At 48.0% G+C, this 14,787-nt stretch overlaps 1 protein-coding gene across 1 annotated transcript; it reads right to left on the reverse strand.

The window, feature by feature from the left end:
* Positions 1–9,508: 9,508 nt before the first annotated feature.
* On the reverse strand, positions 9,509–12,385 carry LOC137095278 (serine/arginine repetitive matrix protein 1-like). Its single transcript, XM_067461729.1, has one exon. The coding sequence runs from the start codon at positions 12,125–12,127 to the stop codon at positions 9,512–9,514; it is 2,616 nt and encodes an 871-aa protein (XP_067317830.1). The 5' UTR covers positions 12,128–12,385; the 3' UTR covers positions 9,509–9,511.
* Positions 12,386–14,787: the final 2,402 nt, after the last annotated feature.

Here is a 14,787-nt window from a genome sequence, read left to right on the forward strand (position 1 = left end):
TTAAAAAGGTGCATCAGATTGTCTGTTATGTGATGGTTGTTTTTCATACCCACATGAGTCTGTGAGTGAATCCAGATTCTTTCATGACTTGTATGTATGGTCCCCTTGGGGGGAATGTTAGAGACTGTTTTGTAATCTTCTTCCTCTTTTATGAGAATGTCTATGGTCATGAAGGTGAAGTTTGAATATAGGAGAGTTGGTGCTCCTATACTATTCTATAATTGGAGTCAGGTATTCTTTTAAAGTTGTCACCAGCTTCTTCAGTCATCTTTAGACAATATGCGATACTAACCTGTGTCCAGTACTTCCATAATGTGTAAATGGCTGAAACAGAAGCCTTCTATTTTTAGTTGTGTTGCTTCTGAGACCAGAAAAATGGGGCCTCATATTTTCTCCATCTGGGTAAATGGCAAATGGAAAAAGGTGCTGAGCAACTTCATATATGTGCTGATGGGATTTGTGCTTGTATTGACAATCCAGAAGATAAGAGAAGCACATTTTAAGTACAGCTGATTAGAAAGACATTGAAAATAAAATGTTTGATTTTATACTAATCAGTGGTGTTTATTTGGCACTTTTTACCAGTTGCCCCATTTCAAATAAATATTGTGGAACTTGAAGAGCTACAGAAGAAAACAATCCAAATAAAACATGATATGGAAAAAGTAGGTAGAAGCTTTATTCCCCTTCTGACCATACAGGAGTATATCAATTGAAACAACCATTGAAGTGAATTAACAAATAGGTCAGTTACATTGATTCAATAGAATTCCGAATGTAATTAATAGGATGTGCATTCTAGCAAAAAATACCATATACTGTGTGATAAAATTAATAAAATTCCTCCCAGTAGTGATGCACACTACCCAAGGTTGCTGGGCTATGAGAAAAAAATTATATCAGACAAGCATTTGATCTGATTCAGTATGACTCTTAATGTACATGATGTTGCTGTGCAACCTCCATTTTCGAATGTGGCATGCCATACATGAGAGTTACAGCAGAAAGGAAACTGATGCTCTTTTTATGGGTTTCTTGAAAGCACATGATGGGTCTGGAACTAGAATGAACCCTGTGTCCAATTCAGTAGAGCTCTCACATTTCTAGGAAATCAGAATCCAGACTGATCTCTGGGAGGATAAAAGGCTGGGGATTGCAGAGAAACTGGCTGACAACAAGGAGAAGACAGATGGTCTGACCTTGCCATTTGCTCTCCAAACATTGAGTTACATACTGCTCCTGTTATTCATGAACCATGCCAATGGCGTTTATGGGTGTCCCAAAACAGACTAAAGTTGTCAGCTTGGCTCCTTCATGCTATGAAGATGCAAAAGAGGAAAGTGTAGCAAAAATGCACCTGAAATGAAATGGTGAATGCTTTCCGGAAAATGCTGCACAATAACCTATACAGGTTCATGGATCCATAGCCAGCAGACTCAGTAGTGCAAGACAAGGGTGTGTCAAATGACTACTATTTTTATATTTCTATACCCCACCCTTCCACCAAAAAGGTTCCCAGACTTATGAGATCGCATCAGGAGAACAACAGATAAACTAGGTGTGATCCACTTTTCCTTGCTAATTAAGCATGACAATTTTATGTTTATTAAAAGATATCCTATTAGCTTATGAGACTTTCATATGCCATTCAAAGGGAGGCTTTGGGCTGCTGCTGGTGGTCTGGTATTTAATATTTCTGGTTTAATATTTCTCAACTTAATGAAGTTGGGGAGTGGTTATCTTATGACCAAAAGTAGTTGTCCCTATTTCGGTGTCTCATACAGTGCACCATCGTGTCTAGGCAGTTTATTATAATTTGGGAGTGGCCATAGCTCCTTTCAGGTTTTTTTTTCTTTTGTCTGAATCTCATTTGCATTCTGCATAGTAATATGGAACTTCTCTCTTGCATTGCTAAACTTCCTGCCATTTTTGAACAACACAATCCTATAGTGGATAGATGGTGTGTAATGCTTCACTTGCACTTTTCTGCATCACCAAAAAGCAGATTCAGTTAATGCTTGTTGCTGTTAGTCATTTACTGTGGTGTGGGGGAGAAGGCAATCAAGTAGCATCCAGATGCAGTATGCAGTAGGGAAAAAATGGACTTTGTTCTCATTGATCTTCAGCAACTTGCTCCACAGCTGGGAAGATAAGATCAGCTGTCTTCCCCTGGTTGCAAAAGTGCAGCTGGGCTGGATACCGCCTTTTCCTTCATTGGTCAGTAAATGTACAAGTCAATATGCTGCTGAACTTGAAAGCTATTGGGGAGAAGGGGTGTATTGCACAAGGAGGTTATGAATATCTCATTCTGCAACATCCAGGAAATAACATGTATATGTGTAACTTCAGGTGGTGTGTGTATGTCATCCACAGAACTTAAAACTCTCTGCACTTGAATTATTTACAATATGTGTGTGTCAACTAAGGTAATGTTTCACATCTTTTACAAAGAGGCCGGTAGTGTCGGAAAGCTTCCAACATAATAATGGTGTTAGATGTTAATCTGTCTGCTACATTATTTAACTGCAAAACTCTTCAAGTTGTACAGCACAGGTATAGTATCACTGTTTTCTTACGCAAGGATTGCTCGGAGGTGGCTTGCCATTGCCTTCTTAAAAGGTATTCTGTGGTTGACTTCCTTTGAAGTACAAAGACTTTACTTTGCCTCAATATCAGACAGAATCTGCTTCCTTCAAAGTATTTACTGTGTTCACCCCTATACATTTTAATACAGGGGTGGATGTCTGCATCCTGGCATTGTTTAATATTAGCTGCCTTCTGTCAACTATGCCCAATACTGCATCCCATTTCCTGTGTCCCAGGGAATGTAATACGAGCCAATGAATACCATTAGCTTCTGTCTTCCTCAATTTCACTCTGCACTGCCCACCTCATATTCTTTCTTGATAATGTGTAGAGCTGTCACTGTGCTAAACGTAAAGCCCTCTCTTTCCTCTAAGGGCCAGCATGTTGGGGTTATTTCAGTGTTGGACTCTGAAGACTTGGACTCAAATCCCCACTCAGGTGTGGAGACCTACTGGGTGGCTTTGGGCAAGTCACAAACTCTCAGCCTCAGAAAAAGGCCAATCCCTCTAAACAGTACCTTAGGGTCATCATAAGTCAAAAACAACTTGAAAGCACACAGGAACAATTTTCCTTTGCTAGAAGCAGTGCAGGAGAGGTTAGGGATACAGAAGGAGGAGAGTATGTGTAGAATAAAGTTCTAGAGTTTTGGAATAGTCATATGTAATATGGTTACCTATATTCTATTTTTGAGAGCAATAGTGCAACTATTAAAAAGTAATGTGATTATTAAGATACGGTGTATCGTTTAAAGCAAATTTTCTTTAATTTCAAAAGTTATTTTAAAATCTATGTTTGATTTTTTTCAGCTTGTATGCCTTTCTCTTTATCAGTCTACCTCTCAGTGTAGAAAGTAACAGAGAGTAACAAGTTGTGTGAGAAAAACAATAACCATTTCCTTCATCGTAGTAGTAAGGATTTATATGCTATACTACTTTATTTTCAGTCTATAGAATTTTAAATTTTTATCTCTATTCACTCCACCAAAGCAATGTTAGGATGGCAAATGTACCATATTTCACTGAATCTAACGTGCCATTGAGCGTAAGGTGCATCCCATTTCTGAAGGATTGGGGGGGGGGGATTTTATTTGAATCTTTGTTTAGATTTTTGTCTGCAGGCAAAATTTTGTTTAGAATTTTGTATTACAACCTGGAAGTCATCTTGTCTGCATTACCATTTTTTTCCTAAGTTGGGGAGGCAGGGGAAGCAGGAAGTGGTGCTCAGCCAGATCAGTAAACTGCCTGGTAGAGGCCAAGGACAAAATGGTAGGGCTGGCATAGACACTGTGTGTCCCTTCCTCCTTCTCTCTCAGAAGTTTTTTAAACACATTATATAATAAAGCAAAACCAGAAAATTTAAGGTGCTATTGATTGTTTGCCCATGTCACTTTTGGAGCGCTTAAAATGGGGGGGGGGGGGGGAGTGTGCCACAAAATCAGTGTAATACAATATTTGAGTAGAAAATAAAATACTGTTATACAAGCCACATGTATGAATTTGCCCTCATTTATTAGTTTATTCTTTGTGATGAGAATGGGGAGAGAGAATTAAAACAATACAGAACTAGTAGTGTCTTTGAAATTCAATAAGCCCAAATATTCAACAAAGGCAATAATAAAACAAACTGCAATTATTATTTTTCAAGAATACTGCCACACTGAAATTACATTGGGTTGTGCTTTCACAATCTAGTAAATTTAATTACTGTGGTAGTTTAAATATAGATTGTTTCAGACTCTTAGCTGCAAGTGCAAGGAAAGAAGAATGAAGCAGAGGCTTAGAATTAGGCCTCCCAATACCTGCATAGAGCAAGCTACATAAAGCCATTTCATCTGTATTTAGCTTAGAGCCTTTACACTGCAGCCATATAGAGAGCAATCAAGAAAAAATAGTGTGGGAGAAAAAAGCCACTATTATCAAGGGCAGCTTATAGTGATTTAGATCCTAGCCACAGATAATTAGAAGTTGCTTACCTGTAACTATAGTTTCCTGAGTAGTCACCTGCGAATGCGTACATTTGGTAATCTCTGCGCCAGCGCAGCATCGCTCGGAACCTTCTGAAAGCAAAAAAACTGACAGTTAGACCCCTGGCCACGCTCCCTTCCCCTGGTATAAATAGCTCGTGGGCAGGGCCAGCCGTCAGTTCTCTTCTGCCGCAAAGCAGCTGGAAGGCGCGGCATGACACCTGAGGGGAGGATGGGCGGGTATGTACGCATTCGCAGGTGACTACTCAGGAAACTATAGTTACAGGTAAGCAACTTCTAATTTCCTGTCGTAGTCACTGCGAATCGTACATTTGGTAGCTACTGACCATGGATGCTACTGACCGTGGATGCTACTGACCGTGGATAGCGAGCTACTGACCGTGGATGGTGGGAGTCATGCCACCGCCGAAAACAGCACAGCCCTGCCGAAATCCACATCTCTCTTAGAGGCAATGTCCAGCTTGTAATGGGACACGAACGACAGAGGATTAGTCCAAATGGCTGCTCGGCAGATGACCTCCAAAGGCACTCCTCTCATAAAGGCCGTCGTGGTCGACATGACTCTAGTAGAGTGACCTTTGACCTGCAACGGTAAGTTCTTGCCAGACAGGTGGTAACATAGTTTAATAGTTGACACATTCCAAGAAGAGAATCTCTGGGATGACACAGGTAAGCCCTCCATGTCCTTATGGTATTTTATAAACAAGCGTGGAGTTTTTCTAAGGGACGTCGTCCTGTCAACATAGTATGCTAAGGCCCTGCGGACATCCAGGAGATGCAAGGTACGTTCCATGGGTGTGGACGGACATTGGAAAAAGGAGGGGAGTATTATCTCCTGGGACATGTGGAAAAAAGAAGAGACCTTGGGCAGAAAGGCTACATCCGTTCGAAGCACTACCTTATCCTTATGCAATCTAAAATAAGGGGGGTCTACCCGTAGAGCACACAGCTCGCTCGCACGTCGAGCCAATGTAATAGCCACCGAGAAAGCCGTCTTCCATGACAGATACGACAAGTGCGTTGTGGCTAAGGGCTCAAATGGTGGCTTAGTCAAAAAAGATAGCACCAATTCAAGGCTCCATGCTGGAGGTATTGGGGCCACTGATGGTCTAGTGTTTGCTATTCCCTTCAAAAACATCCGTACTAAAGGGTGTGAGAAACAAGATGGAAGACCCTTCTTTCTGCGGAACCATGAAACCGCTGCTAGATAACATTTCAGTGATGAGTGAGACAACCCAGCATCCGAAAGGGACACTAGGAAATCCAGGATCACTGAAATTGGAGCTGTATTAGGATCTACCCCCTTGGATCTCACAAATGTACAGAACCTTGACCACTTATAAATGTAAGATTTTCTCGTTGAGGCCTTGTGGGCTGCCTCGATGATAGCCTGGATATCTTTTGACAGAGCCGAAATAGGAACTAATGGCTTGGCTGGACTCTCCAAGCCGTCAGTCTTAGCTTCTGCACCTCTGGATATAGAACCTGGCCCCCTTGTGTTGACAACAGGTCTACTCTGTTCGGGAATTATAAGTTGCTTACCTGTAACTGTAGTTTCCTGAGTAGTCACCTGTGAATTCGTACATTTGGTATTTACACGCATGCGTGGAACAGCTTTCGGAACCTTCTAGAAAGTAAAATAACAATTTAGACCCCAGCTAGACCCGCCCACCCTCCCCGAGTATAAGTAGCCCGTGGGCGGGGCTAGCCAGCAGTTCTCTTCCGCCGCAAAGCAGCCAGAAGGTGTGGCATACACTCGCGGGGAGGATGGGCGGGTATGTACGAATTCACAGGTGACTACTCAGGAAACTACAGTTACAGGTAAGCAACTTATAATTTCCTGTCGTAGTCACTGTGAATCGTACATTTGGTAGATTAGCGAGCTACTAACCGTGGACGGTGGGCGTCATGCCACAGCCGAAAACAAAACCGCTCTGCCAAATTGCGCGTCACGCCTGGATACGACATCCAACTTATAGTGTGTAACAAAGGAAAGCGGTGAAGACTATATCGCTGCTTGGCAGATCGCATCCAGAGGAACTCCTTTCCAAAATGCAGCCGACGTAGCGACAGATCTTGTTGAATGACCTCTCACAGGCCGGGGCAGCTCCTTGCCTGCTACCCGATAGCACAACTCAATTGTAGATACTATCCAGGAGGACAATCTCTGCGACGAAACGGCCGTACCCAAGACATCAGAACGATACTTGACAAACAGCTTAGGGGTCTTCCTAAATGTGGCAGTTCTGTCTACATAAAAAGCCAAGGCCCTACGAACATCAAGTAAATGTAAACTCTTCTCCAGGGGAGTAGTGGGATTCTGGAAGAAGGAGGGTAGTACCAGGTCTTGGGAAATGTGAAACTTCGTAGACACCTTAGGCAGGAACACAATGTCAGTTCTCAAAACTGCCTTATCTTTGTGAAATTTAAGATACGGTGGGTCTGCCCTAAGAGTGCACAGTTCGCTGGCCCTCCTGGCCGAAGTTATCGCTATTAAGAAAGCCGTCTTCCATGACAGGCAAAACAAACTAGCCGAGGCTAAAGGCTCAAACGGGGCCTTCATCAAAGAATTAAGCACCAGTTCCAAGCTCCAAGAAGGAGCCACCGGAGCTACTGGGGGCCTAGTATTCATAATCCCCCTTAGAAAAGTCTTCACAAGGGGATCTACAAAACACGAAGGGAGACCCAATTTCCTTCGAAACCAGGAAATAGCGGCTAAGTAACATTTCAACGATGGGTAAGATAAGCCTGCATCCAACAATGAGACAAGAAAGTCAAGAACTAGGGAGACGGGGGCAGTGCCTGGGTTTGCTCCTCGTGCTTTGGCATAGGAGGAAAACCTTGACCATTTATAAAGGTAAGATCGTTTAGTAGAAGGCCTATGGGCCGCTTCTATAATTCGGAGCACAGAGTGGGATAAATCAGAAAGGGGAGTTATAGACTGGGGAGAATACGCCACGCAGTGAGTCTCAGTCTGTGTACCTCTGGGTACAACACCCGTCCTCCCTGCGACGTCAAAAGGTCTGTCCTGTTCGCCAGACGGGTGAACACTCCCCTTGCCAGCAGGCGCAATGGCGCAAACCATGGTTGTCTCGGCCACCACGGGGTCACTAATATGCATTGCGCGTTTTCTGCCTGTATCTTCGCCACTACCCTCAACAGGAGTGGGAACGGAGGGAACGCATAAGTCCTGTAGCCTGTCCAAGTGTGGATGAAGGCGTCTCCTAGACACCTCCCCTGAGGCGACGCATGTGTTCGCGCGCAGAAGAGAGGACATTTCGAGTTGGACTGAGTCGCGAAAAGGTCCAGCTCTGGTGTCCCCCATGCTTGGAAGAGCTTCCGCACCTCCTCTTGGTTCAGGGACCATTTGTGATGTGTTAGCGGGTTCCGACTCAGAGAATCCGCTAACAGATTCAGTTCTCCTGGCACATGGGTCGCAAGCAGATGAATCCCCCTGTCTATACACCACTCCCATATCTGAATCAAGAGGTTCAATAGGGTGCGAGAGTGTGTGCCTCCCTGCTTGTTCAGGTAGTACATCACCGTGGTGTTGTGGTGAGGATGTGTACTACCTGACCTGCGATGACCCTCTCGAAGGACTTCAGGGCCCTGTCGACGGCGAGAAGCTCTAGCACGTTTATGTGAAGAGCGCTTTCTTCTTTTTCCCACACGCCGTGCGCCACCAGACCTTGGGAGTGGGCCCCCCAGCCCGTCAAAAAGGAGTCTGTGGTAACCGTCCTTGTGGCGCGAGGGGCGCAGAAGGGTAGTCCCGCACAAGCCCACTCCGGATCCATCCAGCAGCGGAGCGAGGAGCGGACCCATGATGGTGGGGACAGCCTCACTGCTGGGTTGCCTATCAGCGGGTTGAACACGGAGAGGAACCAAGATTGGAGTAACCGCATACGCAATCTGGCATAGCGGATGACCGATGTAGTCGATGCCATGTGCCCCAAGAGCACCTGGAAGTGTTTGGCTGACATGTCGGGTGCCGTGATGGTGAGGCTGATCAGGTCGCGCAGATTGGCGAAGCGGTCCCCGGGCAGAAAGGCTCTCTCGACGGCGGAGTCCAGAAGAGCCCCGATGAATTGGATGCGTTGTGAGGGCACCAACACCGACTTCTCCCGGTTGAGTACGAGGCCCAGCGACTGGAGAAGAGACAAAACCATGGAAACATGTTTTTGAAGTACATAACGGGAACTGCCCACTATTAGCCAGTCGTCAATGTACGGGTAAACTGTCACGCCCCTCGTCCTAAGGTGGGCGGCCACCACCGCCATGCACTTTGTAAAAACCCTTGGGGCAGCAGAAAGGCCAAAAGGTAGGACATTGAAACAATATGTCTGGCCGTTTACCCTAAAGGAGAGAAATCTACGATGGTGTGGAGCAATAGAGATATGGAAGTAAGCATCTCTAAAGTCAACGGTCGCAAACCAAACCCCCCTGGAAAGGAGAGGGGTTATGGAAGCAAGAGTCACCATCCGAAATTTCTTTGGCTTGATATGTTTATTTAAAGCTCTCAAATCAAGGATCGGGCGCATACCACCACCACGTTTGATAATTAGAAAATATCTCGAGAAAAAACAGAACGGAACCGATGAGGGGTCCACCAACGAGATGGCCCCCTTCTGCAACAGCATCCCCACTTCCTCCATAAGCTGAGGAGAAGAAGCAGTGTCTTTCAATTGACCCACCCTAGGGATGTCTTGAAATTCGATAACATAACCATTAGAAACAATCGACAGTACCCAAGCATCCGTTGTGATGCGCGCCCAAGCAGGGTAAAAGGGGGCAAGCCTGTCTGTGAACAAGGGGGTGAGCCCAACGGGAGCCTCAGGGCCCAACGTGGTAGGACAGTGTGGGGAGGGGGCCCAACGAAAGGACTCTTCTAACTGGGTCCCTGTCAGTTCGGGCGGGCCCCCCTCTAAGCTCGTGGTGGGAGCGTCAAAGGCGCTTCTTGGAGGCACCTGAAAGCTTAGGTTTTCCTTGGAAGGGCTGCGCCCTAGCCCTTTGGAAATATGGGGTTCGGCGGGCTCCTTGGTATCTGGAAGTCCCCGAAAATCTATTTCTAAAAGGTCCTGTAGAGGAGCTATTAAAGGGTTTGCGATACGGTGTCGAAGACTGTTGCCATTTGGCCCTGGATTGGTTATACGGCTGCCATGTATAGCCAAACTTGTAGGCTGACTGCCTAACGTCCTGCTTCTGCTTCAAATTGTCATCTGTATTAGGGTTGAACAGACCCTCCTCATGAAAGGGAAGGTCTTCGGCTAAGGCCTTCCCCTCCTCGGAAAGGTTGGAGGCCCGTAACCAGGCATGCCTCCGTATGGAAGTGGCCGTGGCAAACAGGTTGCCTGCAGCCTCTGCCATATGTTTGGCAAAATCTTTCTGCAGTTTCGATAACGCCAGGGCCTCTCCTTGCAGTGCCTTGGGAAGGCGCTGCTCCTCCAGCGGCATGGACTCAATATGCTGCAACATCCGGTTCCACAAAAATGATTGGTAACCGCTCATATATGTAGCATAATGAGCCATGCGCATGAACAAACTAGCTGCAAAGTATGCCTTTTTTCCCATAGTGTCCAGCTTTCTGCCCTCCCTGTCCGGGGGGGCTGTCACCGAATTATTCTTGGGCCGCTTGGATTTAGTGACTTCGGCCACCACAGTGTTGGCCTTAGGCGGCGTCAAAGCCCACTTGGCTGTAGACATATCAATCTTATATAATGAATCCAGCCGCCTCGGAACGGCTGGCACCGCCAACGGGGCCATATCTACTACCTTGGCTAGTTTTAAAAGGTAGGGCAACACCGGGAGGGCAGAGGAGGAGGCCACATTTTGTTCGTCAGACGGGAACATGGGGTCTTCGACATGTTCCGGGGGTTTGGGGGCAGGGATCTCCAGGGCCCTTATCATTCTTTCCACCAACGCAGCAAATTTATTAAAATCAGCAGGGAGAATAACAGAAGCATCCTCACCCCCCAGGTTCTGAGTCACATCAGGTGGTTCTGAGCCAGAGTCACTTTCCCTAGGCTCATTATCCTCTTGGGCCGCAGCTCCAGGCACTTCCACCGGTGTAGCCCTCACGGGGGTGGCCATAGTAACGTCCAGTTCAGTTGTGCGGGCTAAGCCCGGGGTGACCGGGGCCACTGTGGCAAGAGAGTTGCTTATAGGTAAGTCAGAGCCACTTAACACGCCCCGTGGTGCGCTGGAGGAAGGGAGTTGGCGGCACCCGATGGGCAGTCTGCTAACAGCTGGAGCGTCCTCGCCCACCTCGACCAAGGGAAGGCTCACTGGAGAGGCCTGTGGAGGTTGGGGCCTCGCTGGGGACGGCGCCATCTGGAGGCCAACTTCTCCCCGCCCCGAGCTCTGGAGAGGAGGGGGCGGGGGGGCTGCTGGCACCGAAAACGGAACCGGTGCCGGCACAAAGATGAGTTGGCCCGACGGGGCCATTTGCCAGAAGCCCTGCGGGGCTGTCGACCTCGGCCCCAGTCCCCTCCGGGGCCGATGGGAGTGTCTCCGGCGTCTCGAGCGGCGCGAGGAGGAGGAGGAGGAGGAGGTCGAAGAGGAGGAGGAGGAGGATGACCTGGACCGCCTGCCGCTTCTCGGCGAGTCTCGGTGCTGGCGGCGTCGGGAGCCCCTACTCCTCCGCGACGGAGATCTCGAGCGCCTGGGGTGCTTACTGGGGCGACGGGATCCACGGCCTTCTCGTTGCCGGTCCCCCAAAGCAGCTGCTGCCGATGGCCCAGTCGCGTCCGACATGCCCATCAAATAAACAGCTGGCTCCCCTCCTGGAGCCCGAGGAGGCTCTGGGAACGCCGGCCTCGGAGAGGCTACAGTCAAACTCGCATCCATTGCGAGGGTGGGAGGGCCGTTGAAGATCCCCTCGAACGCGCCGCTCCCAGAGGGGATGGACTCCATGGGAGGAGTTATGGGCGGAGCTACAGAGGGTGGCCTTTCCTGTCTTAGCGCCGCCTCTCGCCCTCCCTCGGGCCCGGGGGAAGACAGAGTCGGCATCGCTGGAGTCAGCAAGGCATCAGGGGGCAGACTCTCCGGCCTCGAGGAGGAGGCCCTGGCTGGAGTAGCATCAGCTGACTCGAGGCACAAGGTAGGTGCTGCCACAGGCCGCTCTGACTGCTCCTGGTGTTCCGCCATTACAGGGGGCGGGGCTGGGGCAGCCGAGGAAGAAGAAAAAGAGGCGGTTCCCGCTCTTTTCGAAACCGCTCTTTTCCCCACTGATGGGCCGCGGCCATCTTGAGAGGCCTTATCCTTGGGCTTCTTTGCCTTCTTCTTGGCCAAACCTCCAGTTTTTTCGAGGAAAGGCAAGGTGTTTAACACTGAGGGAGTCTGCTGCGCCGATGGCGTAGGCGGGAGCAGGGCCCTCTCGTATAGGGCCGCCTTGAGCCTGAGCTCGCGGCTTTTTCTAGTTTGTGGCGTGAAGGCCATACAGATCGAACAGGCCTGAGTGAGGTGCCCCTCGCCCAGGCAGGCCAAACACATAGAGTGCCCATCCGTGTTCGGAAACAAGCTGGGGCAGTTAGAGCATCGTTTAAAAGAGGTAGTCGCCATAGTCTAGCAGGTCTAGCAGGCGGAGCCTCAAGAGGGAGCCAAGTCAAACGGTCCAGGTCAATCGACGGCAAACGGGGTCCAAATAACAATCCAATACCTTAGTCAAACCAGTCCAGAGTAGAGTCCAAAATAGATCAAAGACCATATAATCAAAGAGAAGCTCGCACGGAGAAGAAGGTTCTCAAGCTGCCAACTAGTAGCGCGGAAAAGAGAACTGCTGGCTAGCCCCGCCCACGGGCTACTTATACTCGGGGAGGGTGGGCGGGTCTAGCTGGGGTCTAAATTGTTATTTTACTTTCTAGAAGGTTCCGAAAGCTGTTCCACGCATGCGTGTAAATACCAAATGTACGATTCACAGTGACTACGACAGGAAACCGGTAAAAAACCCTCTGGGACATGCGGAGAAGAGGGGAGAACCAAGGCTGCCTTGGCCACCATGGGGTCACCAGAATGCAGCGTGAGTTCTCCCTCTGAATCTTTGCCACCACCTTCAGTAAGAGGGGAAAGGGCAGAAAAGCATACATTGGGCGACCCGTCCATTCCTGTAGGAAAGCGTCCCCCAGACATCCTTCCTGTAAGGAAGCACGTTTCCGTGCGCAAAAGAGGGCGCATTTGGCATTGGTCCGGGTCGTGAATAGATCTACTTCTGGAAGTCCCCATGCCTGAAAAAGCCTGTCTGATTCCTCTCGATTGAGGGACCATTCGTGGTTGGACAGGGGATTCTTGCTGAGCGAATCCGCCAGTGTGTTCTCCTCTCCCGGCACATGTGTTGCTATTAGATGAATCCCTCTCTCCAGACACCAATCCCATATCTGGAGAGTGAGATCCAGAAGGGGAAGAGAATGTGTGCCTCCCTGTTTGTTCAGATAGAACATAACTGTGGTGTTGTCGGTGAGAATCTGGATGGTTTGACCTTGTACGACCCTCTCGAACAATTTTAAAGCCCTGTCTACTGCCAGAAGTTTGAGAAGATTTATGTGAGCTGTTCTTTCTCCTTCTGACCATTCTCCATGAGCAGTGAGACCCTGAGTATGAGCACCCCATCCCGAAAGGGAGGAATCTGTAGTGACTGTGCATGTTGGTCTGGGGGCATGAAAAGGGTATCCCTTGCACACCCAAGACCTGTCCTCTCAGCATCGTAGCGACTTGCGGATGGTCTCGGAAATAGAGAGCTGGATCTCCTGGCTGTCTATGATAGGGTCGTAAACCGATATGAACCATGACTGAAGCGGCCGCATGCGCAACCTCGCATATGGAATAACGGCAGTTGCAGAAGCCATGTGGCCTAACAGTCTGGACCTGCCTGGCTGTAATAAAAGGAGCATGGGCAGCTTGTCTGACCAGGCCTTGGAGGTTTGCAAACCGGTCCTCTGGCAGATAGGCCCTCTCGGTGGTGGAATCCAAGAGGGCACCTATGAATTGGATTCGCTGAGACGGGATCAGTGCCGACTTTTCCTCGTTGATCACGAGTCCTAGCGACTGTATGAGAGACAAAATGACAGAAAGTTGAGAATTAAGCTGGACATGTGACTCGGCCACGACTAGCCTGTCATCTATGTAAGGGTAAACTGAAATTCCCTTTGTGTGCAAGTAAGCTGCTACCACGGACATACATTTCGTGAAAACTCTCGGGGCTGAGGACAAGCCAAAAGGCAACACATTGAAACAATAAGCGGTGCGCCCCACCATAAAGGCAAGGTATCTCTGATGGTATCTAGCAATGGATAAATGGAAATAGGCATCCTTGATATCAATGGTGGCAAACCAGGCCCCTCTGTAAAGAAGGGGCATAATGGAATTGAGAGTAACCATGAGAAACTTTTTTGGTATAACATGTTTATTTAAAGCCCTCAGATCCAAAATAGGCCGCAAACCACCACTGCGTTTCTTAATAAGGAAGTAACGAGAGAAAAAACACCGTGACAAAACATCATCGGCGAGGGGAGAGATAGCACCTTTACTTAGTAACATCTGAACTTCCTTCCATAACGGTTGGGAGAATTGAGTATAACGAACATGACCCACCCTTGGAAGGTCTAAAAACTCAATAAAATAACCTTGGGCTACTATGGATAACACCCACTTATCAGTGGTGATACGAGCCCACATATCATAAAAAGCTGCTAGTCTATCACCAAACAACGGTGCTTGTGAAACAGACTCAACAAGAACAGTAGAAGACACATTAACCCCAACTGCACTGATATCCTGAAAACTAACATCTGCTAGATTGGTGTTTGTAACGTCAAAGATGCTTCTTAGCACTTCCCTATGGTTTCCCCTTATTGGACCAGTTTTGGGATCTCGATCTAGAGAAGTAGGAATTTCTCTTCCCCGATTGATACCTATTATTGGAGTAATTTCGATTTCTATTCTGGCCAAAAAACGAGTTCCCCGGGTTTCTCCGAAAATTTGAATTATATGGGTGCCAGCGCTGTCTCTGTTGAGAGAACGGCTGCCAAGTATATCCAAACTTATTCGCCGCCTGCCTCACATCCTGTTTCTCTTTAATCCTAACATCCGTCTCCGGATTAAAGAGCCCCTCCTCATGGAAGGGAAGGTCTTCAGCCAAAGCCCTACCTTCCTCTGATAAATTAGAGAGCGTAACCACGCATGACGTCGCCGTGGAATACAAGTTGCCTGCCATTTCTGCAAGATGT

This window comes from Anolis sagrei, chromosome 1, assembly GCF_037176765.1.
Source record: "Anolis sagrei isolate rAnoSag1 chromosome 1, rAnoSag1.mat, whole genome shotgun sequence".
Lineage (NCBI taxonomy): Eukaryota > Metazoa > Chordata > Lepidosauria > Squamata > Dactyloidae > Anolis > Anolis sagrei.